This window comes from Leptonychotes weddellii, chromosome 5 (genome assembly GCF_054177405.1).
Source record: "Leptonychotes weddellii isolate Sample4059 chromosome 5, ASM5417740v2, whole genome shotgun sequence".
NCBI classification, from domain to species: domain Eukaryota; kingdom Metazoa; phylum Chordata; class Mammalia; order Carnivora; family Phocidae; genus Leptonychotes; species Leptonychotes weddellii.
In genome coordinates, this window is record NC_138373.1 from 92,106,078 (window position 1) to 92,128,315 (window position 22,238).

The window sequence follows — 22,238 nt, forward strand, 5'->3', positions numbered from 1 at the left end:
CTTTGCAATATTGCTTTTTAAAGATGTGAAGGCTGTGCCAACCCTGCGTCAAGCATGCCTATCAGTGCCAGTTTTCCAACAGCATTTTCTCCCCTCATGTCTCTGTGTCACATTTTGGTAATTCTCACAATATTTCAAAATTTTTGCTACAGTGATCGGTGATCAATGATCTTTGATGTTACTACTGTATTTATTTGGGGGGAGGGTGCCACGAACCACACCCACATAAGATGGTGAACTTGACTGATAAATGTGTGTATTCTGACTGCTCCATCAACCGGCTATTTCCCCATCTCTCCTTTCTCCGTAGGGCCTCCATATTCCCTGAGACACAGACTGAGCCAGTTAATAACCCTACAGTGGCCTCTAAGTTTCGAGTGAAAGGAAGAGTTGCACGTCTCTCACTTTAAATCAAAAGCTAGAAATTATTAAGCTCAGTGAGGAAGGCACATTGAAAGCCAAGAAAGGCTGAAAGCCAGGCCTCTTGTACCAAGCAGCTGGCCAAATTGTGAACGCAAAGTAAAAGTTCTTGAAGAAAATAGAAAGTTCACTCTAGCGAACACGCAAATGATAAGAGTGAAACAAGAGGGGTGCCTGGGTGACTCAGTCGGTTAAGTGTCTGCCTTCAGCTCTGGTTGTGATCCCGGGGTCCTGGGACTGAGCCCGGGGAATGGGGTTCCACGCTCAACGGGGCGTCTGCTTATCCCTCGCTCTCTGCCCCTCTCCCCCCACCCCCGCTCATGCTCAGTCTCTAGCTTGCTCTCTCTCAAGTAAATAAATAAAATCTTAAAAAAAAAAAAAAAAAGTGAAACAACCTTATTGCTGATATGGAGAAATTTTCAGTTGTCTGGAAAGATGATCAAACCAGCCACAACATTCCCTTAAGCCAAAGCCAAAACCACAGAAAGGCCCTGACTCTCCTTAATTCTGTAAAGTCTGAGAGGTGAGGAAGCTGCAGAAGAAAAGTATGAAGCTAACAGAGGTTGGTTCATAAAGTTTAAAGAAAGAAGCCGTTTCCATAACATAAGTGCAAGGGTGAAGCACATTTTTTTAAAAAAAAACCTATTTATTTGAGAGAGTGCATGCAGGGTGGGGGTGGGGAGGGCAAAGGGAGAGGGAGAGAAAGTCTTAAGCAGACCCCTCACTAAGCGCAGAGCCTAAGCGGGGCTCAATCTCACGACCCTGAGATCAGGACCTGAGCTGAAATCAAGAGTTGGATGCTCAACAGACTGAGCCACCCAGGCACCCCTAGGTGAAGTACTTTTGTAGAAGCTACAAGTCATCCAGATCTTGCTAAGATAATTAATGAAGGTGGCTACACTAAACAACAGATTTTCAATGTAGACAAAGCAGCTTTATATTAGAAGAAGATGCCATCTGAGACTTTCATAGCTAGGGAGGAGAAGCCAATGTCTGGCTTCAAAAACAGGCCGACTCTTTTGTTAGATGCTATTGCAGCTGGTGACTCTAAGTTGAAGCCAATGCTCACTGACCATTTCCAAAATCCTAGGGCCCTTAAGAATTATGCTAAATCAGGCGCCTGGGTGGCTCAGTCGTTAAGGTCTGCCTTCGGCTCAGGTCATGATCTCAGGGTCCTGGGATCGAGTCCCACATCGGGCTCCCTGCTCTGCGGGAAGCCTGCTTCTCCCTCTCCCACTCCCGCTGCTTGTGTTCCTGCTCTCGCTATGTCTCTCTCTGTCAAAAAAATAAATGAAAAAATCTTTAAAAAAAAAAAAAAAGAATTATGCTAAATCTACTTTGCCTGTGCTCTATCAATGGGACAACAAACCCTGGATGACAGCACATTTGTTTGCAACATGGTTTATTGAATATTTAGCCCACTGTTGAGACCCACTGTTCAGAAGGAAAAGATACCTTTCAAAATATTACTGTTCATTGACAATGCATGTGATCACCCAAGAAATCAGATGGAGACATATGATGAGATTAATGTTGTTTTTATGCTTACTATCACAGTATCCATTCTGCAGCCCATGGATCAATGAGTAATTTTGACTTTCAAGTCTTACTATTTAAGAAATACATCGCTTTGGCGGTACATATACTAAAATTGGAACCATACAGAGAAGATTAGCATGGCCTTTGCACAAGGATGACATGTAAATTCATGAAGTGATCTACAGTTTTTATAAGTCGGGAATAAAAGGCACAGCATAAGTATAGTCAATGATACTGTAATAGGGTTGTATGGTGACAGATGGTAGCTACACTTGTGAGGAGCAAAGCATAATTTATAAACTTGTTGAATCAATATGTTATATACCTGGAACTAATGTAACATTGTGTATCAACTACACACACTCAAATTTAAAAAATTAAAAAAAAAAATACACTGTGCAAGGCTATAGCTTCCATAGGTTCCTCTGATGGATTTGGGCAAAGTAAATTGAAAAGCTTCTAGAAAGGATTCACCATTCTAAGTGCCATATAAGAGCATTCCTGAATCAAGGTGCCTGGCTGGCTCAGTTGAAAGAGCAAGTGACTCTTGATCTTGGGATCGTGAGTTTGAGCTCCACAATGGGTGTAGAGATTATGTAGATAAATAAAACTAAAAAAAAAAAAAGAGCATCCTGATTCATAGGAAGAGATCAAAATATCAACATTAACAGAAGTTTGGAAGAAGTTGATTCCAACCCTCAAGATGACTTTGAGGGGTTCAGGACTTCAGTAGAGGAAGTAACTGCAGATGTGGTGGAAATAGCCAGAGAGCTAGAATCAGAAGTGGAGCCTGAAGATAGGACTGAATTGCTGCAATCTCATGATAAAATTTTAACAGAAGAGGAGTTGCTTCATATGGATAAGCAAAGAAAATGGCTTCTTGAAATGGAATCTACTGCTGGTGAAGATGCTGTGAAGACTGCTGAAATGACAACAAAGGGTTTAGAATATTACATCAACTTAGTTGCTAAAGAAGCTGCAGGGATGGGAGAATTGCTTCCAATTTTGAAAGAAGTTCTCCTGTGGGTAAAATGCTATCAAACAGCATCACATGCTAAAGAGAAATCATTCATGCAAGGAAAAGTCAGTCAATGGGGCAAACTTCATTGTCTTATTTTTTTTTTTTAAAGATTTTATTTAGGGGTGCCTGGGTGGCTCAGATGGTTAAGCGTCTGCCTTCGGCTCGGGTCATGATCTCTAGGTCTTGGGATCGAGCCCCATGTCGGGCTCCCCGCTCGGCAGGGAGTCTGCTTCTTCCTCTCCCTCTGCCTCTCCCCCTGCTTGTGCTCTCTCTCTCTCTGTCTCTGTATCTCTCTCAAATGAATAAATAAAATATTTTTAAAAAATAAAATAAATTTAAAAAATAAAGATTTTATTTATTTGACAGGGAGGGACACACAGCGAGAGAGGGAACACAAGCAAGGGGAGTGGCAGAGGGAGAAACAGGCTTCCTGCCAAGCAGCGAGCCTGATTTGGGGCTCGATCCCAGGACCCTGGGACCATGACCTGAGCCGAAGGCAGACGCCTAATGACTGAGCCACCCAGGTGCCCCGTAAACTTCATTGTTTTATTTTAAGAAATTGCCACATCCCAACCTTCAGCAACCACCACCCTGATCAGTCAGCAGCCATGAACAATGAGGTAAGACCCTCCACCAGGAAAAAGATTACCACTCTCTGAATGCTCAGATGACGGTTAGCATTTTTTAGCAATAAAGTAGTTTTAAATTAAGGTATGTACATTGTTTTTTTTTAGACATAATGCTATTGCATATTTAATAGATTATGGTGTAAACATAATCTTTATGTCCACTGGGAAAACAAAATATTCATATTTGCCCCACTTTACTATGATATTCACTCTATTGTAGCCGTCTGGAACCTAACCCATCATACCTTCGAGGTATGCCTGTAAATTCTCTCTTATATCAGGCTAGCCCACTAATACATGTATAGATATGAGTGTATGTATGTGTAGTGTTGTGAATGGTGTGTTTGTGTGTGAGTGGATGTGAAAAAGGTGAGGAGGTAAGAGTAATGGGACTCATGACTAAAAACCAATACCCAGTGCTTCTGACACACCATGTTCAAACATACCAGTGTTACCTCATGAGTATAAGAGTATTAAGAAGGAAGCAGAACAGTTCTGGCATCTGTACTGAGAATTATATAATGATTTATATTTTAAAGTTGTGCCTCAGGAGTCAATTTAATGGGTAAAAATGTAGGTTATTACTATTTGAGTCACTTTTGGTATAAACACAGCTTTTAAAAGAGATGAAGGGGCGCCTGGGTGGCTCAGTTGGCTAAGCAGTTAAGCGTCTACCTTCAGCTCAGGTCATGATCTTGGTCCTGGGATCAAGCCACATGCTGGGCTCCTGGTTCAGCGGGGAGACTGCTTCTCCCCCTCCCTCGGCCCCTCCCCCCACTTGTTCATGTGCTCTCTCTCTTTCAAATATATAAATAAGTCTTTAAAAAAATAAATAAAAGAGATGGAAATATTTTATATGCACGGATTCCAATGCCTTTACAGAGAAATCAAAACTCTAATACGCTCCATCTCGTGGCAATTTCAAGTGTTTACCCTCTAACACTACAGGTGTTTTAACTGATGAAGGATCACTTGTAAGAATAGCCTTCTGTTCAATGCAGCCTTTTTTTTTTTTTTTTAAAGATTAAGCCTTTAATCTACTTCGTAAGTCATACATGACTCAGGAAAGTTCGAATTTCCCACCACTGTAACACCCACAGATAATTCCATTACTCTAATCCTTTATTTTCCTGAACATGATTCACAAAGCAGCTCCGCATCCACTGCTGGTCAACCCAGCGCTACTTCACTTTATCACTAAAAACAGTTCCCAAACCGAAGGAATACTTCCTCTTTAACAGGGTCTGCTACAGCTGTGAGGGTGTCGATTTTCTGTTTTGTTAGTGTCTGTGAAGTCCAACTCTGTAACACGGCATACATTCTGACCCCAGTCTGGCTCCATCTCCTTGCCATCCTCACCCCCTCCTTTCCCTCCTCTGACCGCCTACCCCATCCTCCAACCACACTGAGCTTTAATCCTTCTCTAAACACTGCATGCCTCTTGATAAGCTGCTCTGATTTTTCTAGAAAGCCCATCGTTCTACCCCATTCTTATCCATTCTTCACGACTCAATTCAAGTATCAACAGCTCTGTGAAATCTTTCCTGTGTCCCTATCCCCAGCTAGAGCTTTTCTGAATTTCCTCCTCTATCCTCCCACAGCATTCCTCCCCTCCTTCCCTCTCTCTTTCTCTTCTTCCCTCCTTCCTACTTCCCTTCCCACTCAATCACAAAACACTTCTTAAAGCCTGTGGAAATGTGGCTTGTGAGATGGGGCGGGGGGGGAGGGGTGGTGGTGGTGGAGAGGAGAGTCAGGAAGAGTAGTTGCCCCTGGGCCCCATTATTACCTGAATACATTCTCCAGAATTGAGTCTTTTTAACAACTTTAGATAATGTTAAAATGATGTCAATGTAAGTGAAAAATGCAAGAGGAAGCACTGTAAAATATCTTTGGTCAGAATAGGAGATGATATAGGCAAAAAATAAAAAATGGTACTTTTTTGTGTGTGCAATCGTTCAGCAACCAGCATTCTTGCCGACTAACAATGCAGCCCTGCCCCAGGCTGGTTCCCAGATATTATATATATTAATAGGGCTACACCTCAGAGGGCCAAACCAATGTGAGATGATGAATGGAAAGCTCCTGGGTGTTGGCAGATGCTCAGGAAATACAAATTCCCCCACTTCACAAAGATTTAAGTGTGATGAAAGAGCACTGCTTTGGGAATATGCCTCTGGTGTGGGTATGTGTTCCCAGAGAACATTTTGAGGGAACTAGAAGAGTCTTAGTGGGGCAATAAAGCCTTGAACTGGGCTATTAAAAATGGAAATGGAAAGAAAGATATAGCTGAAAGATACTTGAAGAATCAGAGAACTAAAGACATTGGTAATTAAGAGAATATGGAAGATTTTTTTCTGCTCTGTGCCTCTCTATGTCATGAACTTGATTGGTAATCCTACTAGGGATCCAATCTCTCTCCATAGGCTCCATCTACTAATCTTAGAGCACAATGCTCTTTTGTTCTCTGAATTCCCATAAGCCAGCACTTGATGATGTGTCTTATTTTCTTTTTCACCAATCCTGTCCTAGACCTTCATATAGTCCATTCCATTTTCTATCTCTTGCAGTGCTGGGTACACTGGAGGAGCCTGACGTTCATTTGCTGAACCACCAGTCCCCGAAAGGTACAAAAATCATATTTTCAGAAAAACAGATCTGGAATGTTTCACTTGGTAATTTCTTAAACCTTTTTCATCAGTCTGATTTAGACCAGATATTGACTCTCTTTTCACTCCAATGTCTTGGTTTTCAGCTGCCTTAGTAACTGTCTGACCGGCCATTCTTCTTTTGGAAAGAAAGATCCATTGTTTAATACTTTATGTTATTATGTAGGTTTATAATTGTACCTACCTACTCTGTAGGAATGTTCCACATATAGGAAAGAACTCTTCTTTACATGTGGGACTTTCACTAGACATAAAAAAAAAAAAAGTAGATTCCAAAAACAGGGGCTGGATAGGTTTGAAATGGGAGAGAATGCAGGGCAAAGGAGAACACAGGGTCCTGGAGCCAGGACTCTCAGGAGGCGGCCCCGGGAGCTGAACCGCCATGGGGCACGCCTCAGAAGGAAGAGACGCGGACACCAGAAACATAGGCGTCAGGCGGAGAGTCCACCTTGAGGACTTACTTTCCTCATTATTGGAAATACCGCTGACACCCTTCTCCTTTTACACAGAGAGCAAAAATTTCAAGAAGAGTTCATTTTTATGAATTCTGGTCTCTAGTATGGCAACTTTGGGAATTGTCAAGAATAGATTTCTTACTCTTTATTTTAAATTTCTTGACCCTCAAGTGTTCCTTCTATTCTTTGAAATGGGATAAATTATTCTAATAAAATCTGCCCTGTCCGTTAAAACGATAACCCAAAAAAGCACAGTTAATACTTCTTCTAGAATCCGAGCAACAAAAGAACTTAGATGACAAAAAGTATAGATTTTATATTTCATTTCTTCCATCCTTCTTTCATTCTCTCACCATGCATTTATTTAGTGCCTATAATGGGCCTGCCTCTGTTTTAGGGTACTGAGAATATAAAGATGGTAAGACATTCACAACAGGTTCAAAGTCTAGAGGGAAAGACGTAAGAAATGAATAACCACAATGCATTAGACTGGCAGAGACACCCACACAGTGCAGCTATCTGGGGCACCTAGATTGCGAGGGGAGTGATTAGGAAATAGGCAGGACCTGAGCTACACCCAGAATCATGAGCCAGGCAAAACCAGAGCTACTGGGGGGGAAGAGAGACAGACAGACAGAGACAGATGGATATAGATAGATGGAAAAAAGGAAGGGAGGAAGGAAGAAAGGAGAAAGGCAATACATGAATGAATATCTGTTAAGTGAAGAGGTTCCAAGTGGTTTGTTTGTATAGGGGGTGTGGGGGGGGATGTTGGTGAGAAAGCATGGAGGGGAGTAAGACTGGAGTGATAAGCAGAGGTGAAAACTCGGGCTGAGCCATGTGTGCCATGCTGGAAAGTATGAAAACTTGGTGGAATTACGGAAAGGTTACAAATGAGGCAGAGAAAGAATCAGATTTGGAAAGATCATTCTAAGGGTCAGAGAAGAGTTCTGAGGGAGCAAGACCAGAGACACAGAGATGTGTGCAATGGAGATGGACAGAAAAAAGTTTAAGGCCCATTAGGGAGGTTGAAATACAGTGATGGGGGATTGTGAGGGGTTGAACATAAGCATGACTTCCAGGTTTGTAAGGGACAGGACTTCAGTTTGAGGAGATGGTTAGGAGTAGAGGGCAGGGAGGAGCTAATACATTTATTTTTTGATATACTGAGTTTGGGATGCCTAGGAAGTTGCTAGAAATACATGCAGATCTCAGTAGAGCTCAGGATAGAGGACAGTTCTGAAAAAAAACTTGGGGAATCACAAGGATACAAGTGTAATAAATGGGCCTCTCTGGAAGAGAGCCTAGACTCGGCAAAGAAGGGTTACTGAAGATGACCTCTCTGGGCATGCAGAAAAGGACCACGCAGAGAAGACTGAGACACAGCTTGAGAGGCAAGTGGAAAACCGGAAGAGGCTAGTGCCCTGGAAACCAAGGGAAGAGAGAACTTCACAGACAGTGCTGTCAACTGCTGCCCAAAGGCTGAGGAACGTAAGGACAGAATATGTGTCTGCTTTGGATGTAGCAAAAAAGCAGTCATTGGTACATTTGTGAGGACGATGCTTCGGTTAAATGGTGGGGATGGAAGCCAAAGTGCGGCAGAGTGATGAGAGATTGGGAAGTGACAGGTGCCTCAAGAAGCATGGGGGCACAGAGATGGAGGAAGAGAAGAATGCCAATTGTCAGAGGATGTGGCATGAGAGTTGTTACTGCTAAAATCACTTTGTGAAAATTGTGCCAAGCACAAATCCTAGAATATGGCAGGTGTTTAATAAATTTTAAATTATCCACTTAAAGGCCTTGATTAGCTTTTTCCTCCACAAATAATGACCTCATGCATTTTCTTCTTTATAAGTACGTCCATAGTGACAAAGATCTACATTCTATAAAGGGCTTTAGGACTTAAAAAAAAAAAGATCTGCATTCTATAATAAATGTTAGAAGTCTCACACTCAGTTTTGTTTCATAAAAAACATTTCCTGGGGCGCCTGGGTGGCTCAGTCGGTTAAGCATCCGACTCAATTTCAGCTCAGGTCATGATCTCAGGGTCAGGAGGTCGAGCCCCATCCCCCCACCCCCAATCAGGCTTTGTGCTCACTGGGAAGTCTGCTTGAGATTCTCCCTCTCCCTCTGCCCCTACCCACTCCCCAACCCCCGCCGCATGCTCACTCTCTCTCAAATAAATAAAAAATCTTTAAAAATTTCCTGCTTCAAGATTAGATGAGTCCTAACATCTTTTATCACCAGTGCCTGCCCAGTCAATGAATATACTGCACAATTTCACTTAAAGGGATGATGAGAGGTGACAACATGCATCAAGCAACTTTAGAAATAAAACAAAAATCATGTATTTAATGTTTTACCATAATGATACTACATCATTATTTCAGGAGTTACTAATTTAATCACCAATTTCTCAACCTTTCTCTTAGTAACTTCCTCAGTTCAAGAAATTTGTACTCCAGCATTAAACCTGAGTAAGACTTAGGTTCCAAAGATCAGACTGGTCGTGCCAGAAAGTCAATATGAGAGGCAAAAGAATGACTTCAAAAATCTGGTTATTTTAATTATTCAGTATTGCCAAAAAAAATACCCTCCAAATCACTGCTGCTAGAATCAAAAAGTAAAAGCATCAGGTATCAAAAGAAGGAAAGAGACACCTAGAGATTAAGCTGCCTTTGCTTACTTAGCTCTCCAGCTCTCCATCTTTTCACGACAGTAGTTATCAAAATAGCACGGGAAGTTCACTCTTAGCACCAGCAATTCGCACTTTTTCCTCTTTCCTCCCTTTATTTCGAAGACTGACTGAGACAATACATGCAATTACCCGTTTCTTGGCCTACTTTGGAGTTAGCTCTCATTCGGAGCCGATTTTTCACACAGCCAAGGGGTGGCCATCCACCATCTAATTTGGAACAGATGGCCTCCATGTCACATTTCTCCATAACCTGCCACAGGAGCAGATAACTTGGCCCCTGTCCCTGAGGTAAACAGGCTCATCTGTCAATCAGGCAGCCGCCTGAGAAGTCACTGTTGTAATCACTTATTTCTGGAAGCCTCTCTCGGGAGCCCCAGAAGCGCCAGCTCACCCTGAAGGGCTGTGGGAACAGAATGTGCCAGCACCGGCCATCCCGCCGACGAAGAGGGGAACTCACCCGAGCTGGGAGTCGGTGAAAGTGCTTCTCTCCAGGAGCAGGTTCCCACTTCCATAGGCTGCCACTTGGCCAGCGGTCATGTGCGTTCTCCTCCCACCTGCACCCACGGCAACGCTGGGCCCCGCTTCCCGCCCCATGCGGGTGCTGTGGAAGGAGCTCTGGTGCCAGGACTGAGCAGCCCTGTTCTGACTGGCGGCCTGCAGGGGCACCAGTGGCCGGATGTGCCCAGGGGCAGGCCCCGAAGTCAGACAGTTCTCTTTCTCCAAGAGGTTTCCCATGCTGTGACTGGTCCCAGGCCTGGGGTACGTGAGCACCACCGGGTTGACAGGGGCGTTGTCACACACGGTGTCGTTCACAGAGCCGTACTGGTACTGTCTGTGGTAAGTGTCATAGTGGCGATGTCTGCTCGTGGCCCCGGAGTGACTGAAACCAACGATTTCTGAGCGAGCATATCGAGGCGGCAGGAGGAGGGTGGATCTCCTGCTGTCTTGGTGCCGCAGAGCCTGCCCGGCCTGGCTTCTCTGGCCGTACTGGTAATCACTGTGCGAGTGATGAACCCTCTCTGGGCTGCTATCTGGGGAAATCTCAAGTCTCCTCAGAGGCTGCCTCAAGGACCTTTCTTCCACTGACTTCTGCGAACTGTACTGTGCCGTTCCTCTCCCCCAGCGACTTTCGTAAGTGCCAGTGGTGCCTGTCTGCAGAGAAGCAAAGTTTAAATGAGGCCTAAGTCAGTTTTCATCTTTGTTAAAGACCAAGGACTCCAGGACTATTATATAAGGTGTCCATTTTCTGAACCGCATGAAGAAGTTGGCCCCTTTTCTTAAAAAAAAAAAAAAAAAAGAGTTGGTTGACTAGTTATTTGTACTAGGATTTATACCACCCAGGGCACCTGGGTGGCTCCGTCGTTAAGTGGCTGCCTTCGGCTCAGGTCATGATCCCAGGGTCCTGGGATCGAGTTCTGCATCAGACTCCTTGCTCAGTGGGGAGCCTGCTTCTCCCTCTCCCTTCCCTCCCCCTACTCGTGCTTGCTCGCTCTCTAATAAGTAAATAAAATCTTTCTAAAAAAATAAAGTCCACACAAAATCAATCCTCATATAATTCATTTAGGAAATGGCAATATTTGGGAAAGGTAAACATTAAAAATAATCTATAGAAGGGGCACCTGGCTGGCTCAGTCGGTGGAGCACGTGACTCTTGATCTCAGCTCAGGGTCATGAGTTCAAGCCCCATGTTAGACATAGAGCTTACTTAAAAAAAACAAAAATTAAAAAATTAAGATCTACAGAATTAAAAAAAAAACTATGGAAGTTTAAAAATGTTTTCATCGTAATCTGATAACTAGGGTTATTCTTTGGTATCCTACCTTTAGCATTTCATAGGTTTTAGTACCAGGTGAATGCCCGCCAGCAAAGTCATTTTCAACCAAGTGTAGGTTATAGACATACTCAGGAACACTGCTGGTTCGGTGAAGATTTCCTGCAATCAAGCATACAGTAAAACATTAAGTGGGCCAATCAGTAGTTAGAGATTATCTAACAATAGTGTATTTTAAATTTAAGTAATTAAGACCAATAAGAAGTATCAGGTTTATATCAGTATTTTTAAGTGCTTGTTTAACATCACCCTTGGATGTGGGAAATGACCAAATGTTATCACAACATTCTTTATGAGATTTCAAAATAAAAGCTGAATTAAGAATAAAAATGTATTAAAAAATTAGTTAAATTTTTTTTGTAAGAAAAAGGAAGAATGAGGAGAGACGATTTTCACAAAGATCCAAAAATGGGGGCACCTGGGTGGCTCAGTCGATTGAGCGTCCATCTTCAGCTCAGGTCATGATCCCGGGGTCCTGTGACTGAGTCCCACATCCAGCTTCCTGCTCAGCGGGGAGCCTGCTTTTCCCTTTCCTCCCTGCTCGTGTTCTCTCTTGCTATCTCTGTCTGTCTCTCTCAAATAAATAAAATCTTTAAACAACAACAACAACAGAAAAACCCCAAAGATCCAAAAATGTTTGTTATAACACTGAGAAATTTGGGAGTCACTTATTGGCTTAGGTGGTCCATACCATAAACGTTGTTACTTAAGTCGGAGGAAGAGAGAACTCTACACCCAGGGTGGGAATTCAGAAGCTTCCTGAGAAGGATGTAGGTGCTTAAATATAATGGTGACAAACAGAATAGTGACTCAATACTAGTAGATAAGACAGCTTGTAAAAAAAAGTAAGGTGGGTCAGTGCGGTCAAGAAAACACCCGCTTGAAAGGAGCCAAGCCTGGGGTTGAGGTATTTGGCACCCTGAGTTAGGCAGGAGAAGAAACCATTCTCTGCATTACAGATGAGTGCTTTTGCGGAATTACCAGACTCACTCTTAGTCTGGTGGTCTAATCCAGCCCACTCCCCTTCCTGCTCAGCTCTGTGGGGTCTACAGAGACTCTCAATGGATGCATGTCTCTTAAAACACTCCTTTTTGGGGTGCCTGGGTGGCTCTGTCGTTAAGCGTCTGCCTTCGGCTCAGGTCATGATCCTGGGGTCCTGGGATCGAGCCCTGCGTCAGGCTCCCTGCTCAGCGGGAGGCCTGCTTCTCCCTCTCCTGCTCCCCCTGCTTGTGTTCCCTCTCTCGCTGTCTCTCTCTGTCAAATAAATAAAATCTTAAAAACAACAACAACAACACTCCTTTTTGAGGAAAGGGGTGGTAGAAGACAGTGTTGTGACCCTCTTCTACTTCCTTTATCCTTCTCTCAGCTTTCTATTTGCTCTTCTTTATATATAATCTCCCACTGCCTTACCAAAAACAAAAAACAAAAAATTAATCAAAATAATCACAGATCAAGGGGCACCTGGGTGGCTCAGTTGGTTAGGTGTCTGCCTTCGGCTCAGGTCATGATCCTGGAGTCCCGGGATTAGCACATGGGGCTCCCTGCTCAGTGCGGAGTCTGCTTCTCCCTCTGCCCCTCCCCACCGCTCATGCTCTTTCTCTCTCTCAGGTAGATAAATGTAATCTTTAAAAAAATAATAATAATCACAGATCTCTAAAACCTAGGTAATTTCTGGTTCCCGGATTTTAATAAAAATTTCTTTTTCCTTTAAAAATCAGAGGAAAAGGGGTGCCTGGGTGGCTCAGTCGGTTGAGCGTCTGCCTTTGGCTCAGGTCATGATCCCAGGGTCCTGGGATCGAGCCCCACGAGCCCCACGTGTGGGCTCCCTGCTCAGCGGGAAGCCTGCTTCTCCCTCTCCCACTCCCCCTGCTTGTGTTCCCTCTCTCGCTGTGTCTCTCTGTGTCAAATAAATAAATAAAATCTTAAAAAAAAAAAAATCAGAGGAAAAAATACTCAATGAACTCTCCTAGGTTTCAGATTTGTGAAGGATGTGGAGAATAAAACAACACAGGCAGTCCCTTTCCAACATGATTGGAACATACCAACATACTCTCCCAGCAAGATTGTTATAAAGTCAAAATTTCAAAGGCTAACGATAGATTCACATTTTTTTTAATAGAATCACATATTTTGAGGGGGAGGGGAGATGGTTGCGGAGAGGACTAAAAAGTATGAATCCATCCCAAATTATGTTTGTACATGTGTCTTATTTCCTGGAGCCAAACAACCTGGCCGGTGAACAGTTTCAGGCCTCAAAGGGTCCTGGGGGGAGGCAGGCTTGTAACTGTCACCTTTCTATAGACCAGGGAAGTTGTTTCTAGAGGTCTGATTTCTCCATAAGGGTGGGCAAAAGGTCAGATGGCCCCTTAAGTTTTAACCTCAATGACAGAGAACCTACACACAGAATGAGGGAAAGGAATTCTTTACAACCCCAAAGCAAAGGCGGCAATGCCTTAAGGACTTAAATCTCCATGCCTGCCTGGGGCTCCTGCCCAATGTGCCGGCTAGCTGAGGCTGTCCTAGGCCCCAATTCTGCCCTCAGTGGTCCTTCTGTCACCCCGACTCCCCACCTCAGGCTGTCAGAAAAGCAGGGCAGCAGGCCACACTGGCTGGTGTGGAAAAGGTGGCTGGCTGAGCAGGTCCAGGGAACATCTTAGCTCTCATACTGAAGGGTCTGGGGACTAGGGTGCTCTCAGCACTGGAGATGTAGAAATCAAATTTTGGTCTCTCAAAAAAGTCATTTCAGAATTTTAGATTATATGAAAACTGAATATATGAGGCAGGGACAATCTAGAATGGGAAAATACTAATGACATTATGTGGATGGTAGCTAGAACTATTAATTCCAATTACATGGCAGATGATGTAAGGGTGCACTTTTAAAAACCCATGGAAGTTTTTTTCCTGGGCCCCTCTAGCCCATCATCGCCTGCAGTATTAAGGATTACCCCTGCCCTACTTCCAGACAGACATTCAGGAACAGTTAATACGGGACAACTTCCATTTTCAAGCTGAGATTCCTGCAAGGATTTTTTTAAAGGTGTAAGAATCTTTGGAAAAGATCCAGTGCAACAACGTATCCTATCAAAATAGCTAATCAGTGAGTTTTATAATCAGGCCTATTGAAGTAAAAGGTTTAACTCACATTGTTGCTGGGGGCTGTAAGGCTTTTTAAGGCAACTTATATGAATTCCTTGTATCTCAATATTACTTTTCTTTAAGGAGCTCAGATTATTTTATGTTTCTTTCCAATATTCTGTGGTGCAGAGCCAGCTCCTATCAACTCCTTTATAAACAGGGAAACCTAATTACTTGCTTTAGATTGCAAAGGAATTTTGTATCACGTTTGAACTCTGGGTTCCTCATTTCCACTGGTCTCTGCTGTTTGACTGCACTGTAGTTTTTCCGAAACTGCCATTTACCAAAGCCCTGGAGGGATCATTATCATAGGTTTTGATAGAAAAACCAAAGCAATCATTCTCTTTCCTCTAGAATCTTCACCTGGGCAACCCCAAATACTCTATTAATTCTTTATTTGCTGACATAGTCCTTCTAAGGAAGCTTCTCCCTCAGTTTTCAGATGAATGAACCAAGACCAGTTTACTGATTCCCAAAATAACTATAACACAGTTGGGAACAAGGAATAAAATAAGCTTGGATCTTTAAACCACAGACTCTCTTCCTGTGCTAGAAAGGCTATGACTCCTGATATTTAGCTTGCAGGTTTCTCTGGTTAAAAGGCCAATCTCAAACAACAAACAATGCACACTGATTTGCTTAGGCAGTCATGAGTTTGCCATGAGTATAGTGGCTTGAAGATGAATTAGCAAATGTATTCTAAGATTTTATTTTTCTTTTAAAGATTTTATCTATTTATTTGAGAGAGAGAGAGAGGGAGAGCACAGAGGGAGTGTGAAGGAGAAGCAGACTCTCCCCGCTGAGTAGAGAGCCTGACGTGGGGCTTGATCCCAGGACCCTGAGATCATGACCTGAGCCGAAGGTAGACACTTAAGCAACTGAGACACCCAGTCATCCCTCTATTCTAAGATTTTAAAGAAATTTTGAACTGGGTGGAATTTTTTACTATTTTTAGTATATATATATATATAAATCAGGATGGAAACTTAATCTCATCTAAGGCAAGTCATTTTCTCTTCAGAGGATAAAATATATAATAATAACTACTAAACATATGTAATAACTACTAAACATATGTAATAACTCAGCCATGCCCTTCTCCAAAAACAGAAAAAAAGAAAGCAAACAAAAACATAGCATAGTTACAGGCATATCCTGCTTTAAATAAACCAACATGAAAACTCAAGATTTTCTAACATGGAAAATTAGGGTATCATTATATCTCAAAGAATTTCTTTATATCACAAAATGAGGCAGGTATCTTCCCTAAACAGAAGAAATATGTGGACTTGGCCTGGAGCCTACACTCCCCTATTCTCTGTGTGCCTAGACAAATCACTTATATGCCTCAGTTTCCCATAATTCTCGTCACTAACAGAGTTGCTGAGAGAGAGGTTTACCTGAGAAGCATATATTCAAACGCTTTTAAAATTGTAAAACAATATGCAAAAATGAGACATTGTTTTTTAGAATTTGGGTTACGAAAATTTGTTTTTTACCCTTTCTCATGAAGTAATCTGTTCTAGAAAGAGGGATAAACTAGAGTGCATGCCTTAATTTACACTGTGTTATATCTCAGAATTTTTATTCTGGTAAATTTACCAGTGATCTGGAATTTAACTTTCTCTGGTTATTTGTGACTGACCCAGCCACTGAGGATCACAATGACTGTATTGTGGTTTTTGCAGTCATTCATATTTCATTTGCACAGTGTGCAAATGTGCTTCTGTTTCCTAAAGAAGGTGATGATTTATAGGAACTATTTCAAATTAATATAAATTGGGCAACATTATCCATACCTTTCCATCTAAGAATGCCAGAGACATTTTATGGAGCCCACTTTAAGGGAGATGAAGAAGATAATTACAGAACAACTTTAAACTCCACCTCCTCAAATAATAAGCAATACCGGTCAAAGCAATGATAGAGTAGGGGTGGGGTGATGGGAGTTGGTTTTGATGGTGGAAGGATTCCAAGCTGCTCAGAAGACTACAGAGGTGTTGACCTCACAGGATAATGTAATTTTCTCTCTTTCCTGGTCTGAACATGAATCTTACTCCCTAAGGAGCTGTGAGGGGAAACTATCTTGGTTTCTGGTTATGTATGCCAGTATTGTCCAAAATAATGGATTATTGTTAGGGTTAAAAATAAACTGACTTCCATAATCAGTCTTTTGTTTCTGGGTTTTGTGAGCAGCTTTATTACCTAATTGGTTAAATTTAATACACTTATAAAATCAAACTGACAGACCTCTGTGACTCTCTTACCTCTATCTGAGCGTGTTTAAAAAATCAACTACAGCATTCCTTATGGGAAATAGATGACTGAGAACTGCTAAACAAGCAAACAAAACCTTTATATAACCTGCTTCTAACAAAGTAGCATTCACATTCAGAAAAGCATCTTTTCTTTCAAGCTTCTAGTACTCTCTGCTCATGGTTAAAAAACGGATTTGGTTTACCCTAAGCTCTAAGAAGAGAATTTGTAGAGCTGGAGATAGAAGAAATTCCCATGAAAACAGGTATAGTTAGATGCATAGAGATCAGCAGGCGTTCACTGCTGGTATTGATTTAAATGCTACACTTAATTGTGCTGCTGGTCACAAGACGTTGCCTTCAGTGTGGGCTGACAGTGGTCTTTTGGTGGGAAGAGAGCCCAGAAGTCTAAGAGCTATCATCTTGTATTTGGACTTTCTGCAGCAACCTCTGGGTAATAGCAGTTCTCTTTCTTCACATATCTTAAAAAAGATTTAACTTCTTCCCTAAGGGTAAAATTGGGGGCCTGTTATTACAGGTGAGAAAGGGTATCCTGAACCTTCTTGGAAGAAATCTGTATAGAGAAATTCATTTTTAAATGGCTCCTTAAAGTCATTTACTAACAAAAGTAGGAGCTTAAAATATGAATTACATTAGGACCTATGAAGAACCGTACAACAGGACTCCGGAACTAGTGAAGGCTTTTTCTTTGCCTGTGTGGGCCTATGACACAAGGTTCACTTCCCTGGATTTACATTAAAAAAAAAAAAAAAATACTTCTTTTATCTTCGGTTCTTTCTTTCTAAGAAAAATAACCAGATTATTTGTGGAAACCGCAATTCTACGGCATGCATACAATTCAGGTGAGTACTTGCTCAGGTTGGAAAATGAATGGAATTTGGTTTAAAAACGATAGCAAAGATTTAAAGTAGGTCAAAGTCTATTCATGCTCTGCCTTATTGAAAAATTATCAAAAAGTGTACAGTGCTGCTTATCGTGACCAGTTAAACACAACTTACATAATCGACTATGAGAAACAACTGATATATTGGGTATATGGTTGGAAAGTATGAGCTAGGACTTTCTTACAAAGCTGATATTCCAGGAGTTGGCACCGGGGGTGTAGTGGGAAGGTGACTATGCCAGGGACAGAACAGCTCTCCTCACACGATGGGCCACATGCGCCATCTAGTCCGGGGCTATTGTCCCTCACACAAGATACCAACCAGCCACTGGAAGGCATTATTTTTCAGAAGCCCCCTAAGCAGCTTGAGGCTATCCTTGGATAGATCTGTTTATGGCATCTGGGGGACAATCCTCATATTACTGCTTGAGATAACCACGAAAATACATATTAAAAAGGACCCTTATATAACTGTGGGTGTACAGCATGCATTTCGTTTCGGTAGCCAGATTATGTCATTATAGAATATGTGATTTTAAGCTCACCGACGAAGTCCTACGTTGATACATGCTGGAAGGTTCTAAATCTATTAATTCCTGTCACTTGTCTCCTTACTTTGGCATTCCTGCCAGTTCATTCGCAGAGATACCTGATAATGATTACTTTAGAACTGCAATGACAAATACCACGTTATACTCACAATAGTGCAACTAATGGTCAAAAAGATGAATTTACAGAACTCACAAACTTAATTATTTTTCTTTTAAAAACTCATTACAGGGGCGCCTGGGTGGCTCAGTCGTTAAGCGTCTGCCTTTGGCTCAGGTCATGATCCCAGGGTCCTGGGATTGAGCCCCACATCAGGCTCCCTGTTCAGCAGGAAGCCTGCTTCTCCCTCTCCTATTCCCCCTGCTTGTGTTCCCTCTCTCTCTGTGTCTCTCTCTGTCAAATAAATAAATAAAATCTTTAAAAAAAAAAAACTCACTACAGGTTTTTGTAATGAGTCTCAAGTCATTATATCCCCACCACCTCTCATGTGCCAGAGCTAATCTTTTCCCTCCCAACTCATTCATAGCTGCTGTCCCTTCTCCTTTAAAATCTTCCTTGCACCAAATCTTCCAAATGCACTTTCAGAAATCCCCTGCATTTTTCACATTTCTCTCTTGCTGAAACATCTTCTGTGACTTGCAAATATCAAATCTTTAACTGCATTCAAGATCTCTCTCTACCCTCTGAGATAGTGTCTATCCAACACCACAACTTTACTGAGTTTTGAGGGGGCGGGTAAGAGGTTAACCAGGCCAGGAGAAGGGAGGAATGAGGGTGGCAGGAATAGGAACACCAAGTAAGATAAGTCACACGTGTTTGTTTGGTGGGGCGTTGGGAGAGGGGTGATAAGATGAAGTTTGAGAAGTTGCAGGCATCAGACCATGAAGAACTTGGAATGCCATGCTGAATGAGAATTTTACTCAGAGTGGAATAACTATGTTGATAACAGCAAGGAACTGAAGGCATTTAAATCAAGAAATGATGCAGTGAGACTTTAGAAAGTTGACTCTAATAGTGAGGTGAGGAATGAGTTGGAGTGAGGCCAGGAAGAGTCTGTCTTATCTTCTAGGTAAGTTTTTACATCCTGACGTAAAGAATCACATCTTTTACTGCTGCTTCTAGCACAGTCCTGCATCAGCACTTGACAAGTTGTTAATTAGTCATATTTCTTTATCCATTTGAAATATCCTAGTTACACAAATTCGGTTTGCACTTAGTGCTTCAGGCCCCACATCCATCCCGTGGATCGCCACAGTGGAGCCAAAATGTAACGAAGGCAGTCACATGTGTGCTCTTGCCCTGGTGTGGATGGAAGGTGCTCAAATATTTTCTACTGTGTCTGTCATTCTGGGAATATAGAGAGGAGAGAAAATTTCTTTCCCCCTAACATAGGCAGACTCTTTCTTCCTGAGTGAGCAGACAGGCTATGTTCCTTTTAGCAAGGTTGATTCTACATCTGGATGCTAAATATTTATTGTCATTCTCTTACTGTATGGCTTGAGTATTTACCTGTAATATTTTGGTGGTCTAAAATAAGTTCCTATTATCTGTCAAGAAAAGTTGCCATTTGTTTTCCTCCTTCAAAGACATAAGGTAACCCAATACAGTAATTATGATGTGATCCTCCTTACTCCCATCCTATGGATGTGTTTAAGATTTAAGATTTAGTGGGAATAATTTATTAAGCTTCTAATGAGCAACATTTTCTTCTAGAAATCAAGAGATTTCAGTACTTTGATCATGATGCTTTCACCAATTAACAGTGTTAAGCCTAAATCTGATTATTCCAAGAATATAAGTATGTGGATTCTTCTAATAGTAACAGCGAGTTTCGTTTTCAAATACTCAAGGCTCTTTTCTTCAAAATATGCATTTCTATCTAAGTCGACATATTGGGTTCCCTACCTCATTTTAAGCACTTAAGAACATAACTATTTTTGGGGTGCCTGGGTGGCTCAGTCGTTGGGCGTCTGCCTTCGGCTCAGGTCGTGGTCCCGGGGGTCCTGGGATCGAGCCCCGCATCAGGCTCCCTGCTCCGCGGGGGGCCTGCTTCTCCCCCCCCACTCCCCCTGCTTGTGTTCCCTCTCTCGCTGTGTCTCTCTCTCTGTCAAATGAATGAATAAAATCTTTAAAAAAAAAAAAAAAAGAACATAACTATTTTTATGTCCAATATCCAATCACCACTAATGGCATTACACAAAAGATATAAAATAGATTTTTAAATATTTCTATTGTAAGAGGATCTGAAATTCTGTTATTCCTACCATAAAAAGTCAGGCAAGCGAGATAGTTCACTCTAATGCAAAGATTTTCTCCTCATTTTTTCTATTCCCACTTGCAATGCTGCCTTCTACTGTTTACTTCCCCAGGAGAAATATGGTATTTATGTCTTCATACATTTTTGTACATGCACAAAATAGCTGGAGTCCAGCATTTATCTCAGAATTGTATAATTTTAAATTCTTGAATATCATCTGAGATGGAACCAAATGATCTTTTATGGGACTCACTAGTCAAGTTTGGTTTATAAATATCAGAGGTTCTAGCAACATATTTGTTATTATATTTCATTACTATCATAGATAGGTTGCCAATAATATGCTTATTCTCTGAGAAAAGAAAAAATAAAAGCTTTTATTGATCAGGCCAGAACCTCAGTTTTACTGTAAAATCAATGTTAACTATATCTGAAGATAAAATAATGCAAATACGTATATCCTTATTTTAATACATGAGAAAAAAGTTTTAAAGCCGATAACCAAAACAGCACTTTAGAAAAATGAGCCAATGTGAGCAACAAATACCTCGAATATCTGAGTCAAGTGAACTACCCTCTGTTTCCATCATTGGAACTACTAGCACAGGGCATAGATAACATTAAAGGAGGTTTTTAAAAAACCTTAATAACAGTCTTCTCTTGAAGGGAATGTCCTGCATTTTATCTATGACACACAGAGCAATGAATATTTATAACCGAAATCAAACATTGTTATAGTTCCACTAATTCTGAAAGATCCCTAGCACACTCTCATTTGTGTGAGACCTTATCTGTCTTATCCATAAAGAATGTGTTCTCACTATTTCTAAGGGTGTGGAATATAGTTTTTGTAATCGTATTTTGCTAACATTCTATTTCCTTTTATTAACTATCATCAGAAGAATTTCTAAAAAACAAAACAAGGGGTGCCTGGGTGGCTCAGTTGGTTAAAAGTCTGCCTTAGGCTCAGGTCATGATCCCAGGGTCCTGGGATGGATGGGGCTCCCCGCTCAGCGGGGAGCCTGCTTCTCCCTTTCCCTCTGCTGCTCCCCCAGCTTGTGCGTGCTCACGCTCTCTCTCTCTCGCAAATAAATAAATAAAATCTTTTTTAAAAAAACCCACAAAACTAAACTAAAAACCCCCACACACTTTTTCTGTACTCACTGCAATCGATCTGCTAGACACCAGACAAAAGTAGCCCCTGGGCAATACTAGGCACACACAGAGGTACATTAAATCAGCTTCCACTACTGACATATCACATTCGGAACAGCCTGGGCACGTCTCTGCCACCCCACCATCGTCTCTGCCACCCCACCATCGAACTCTTTTTTTTCCCCCTCTCCTGATCCCTCCCACTTTCTGAAGGACCAGCCACCTCGCTCCCAGAATTGCTTCATTCCTGGAATTCCTTTTTGGCAAACAAATAATGCATCAGGATTTGAACACCCTCCCCCCCCCACTCTCCCCAATAACACCTATTAATAATAACCTTTTTTTGTTTCCTTAACCAATTTTCAGTCCTTTCTCCAGAATTTCCTCTGATCACAGATAATCAAAACATCTCGGCCAGGGAAACTAAGTAAATGACATGCTTCAAGTTTTTTGGTGGATATCCAAAGAAGTTGCAAATTTTATTAGGATATTGTTCACTGTGTTTTACAGGTATTACCTATAACAATTTAAAACAGGACTTTCTTCCCATTCAAGCACCTGGGGGAACTGTGTAATAAGTACAGTAGTACTTTCAAAGTAAGTGCAATAAATAGGATATGGACACTAAATTTTTTCATTTGCTAATACTTGCAGTTCTTAAACGTCTTCCCTGTGATGTTTATAAAGTGATTTTTTAAAACTCCCTACAATACACTCACTC

At 41.8% G+C, this 22,238-nt stretch overlaps 1 protein-coding gene and 1 non-coding gene across 4 annotated transcripts in view; one reads left to right on the top strand and one right to left on the bottom strand.

Annotated features, from left to right (window-relative positions):
* PKP2 (plakophilin 2) overlaps window positions 1-22,238 on the bottom strand; it is an 87,997-nt gene that overhangs the window by 61,820 nt on the left and 3,939 nt on the right. For all 3 annotated transcript variants that reach the window (XM_081821469.1, XM_081821468.1, XM_081821467.1), the window contains exons 2-3: window positions 11,249-11,361; window positions 9,886-10,580 (exon numbers count right to left, since the gene is read on the bottom strand). In XM_081821469.1, the coding sequence (XP_081677595.1) occupies window positions 9,886-10,580; window positions 11,249-11,361 (808 nt within the window). The remainder of the gene's footprint in view (window positions 1-9,885; window positions 10,581-11,248; window positions 11,362-22,238) is intronic.
* LOC115942352 (U6 spliceosomal RNA) lies at window positions 2,044-2,148 on the top strand. Its single transcript, XR_004076958.1, has one exon. It is a non-coding gene; the product is annotated as a U6 spliceosomal RNA (small nuclear RNA).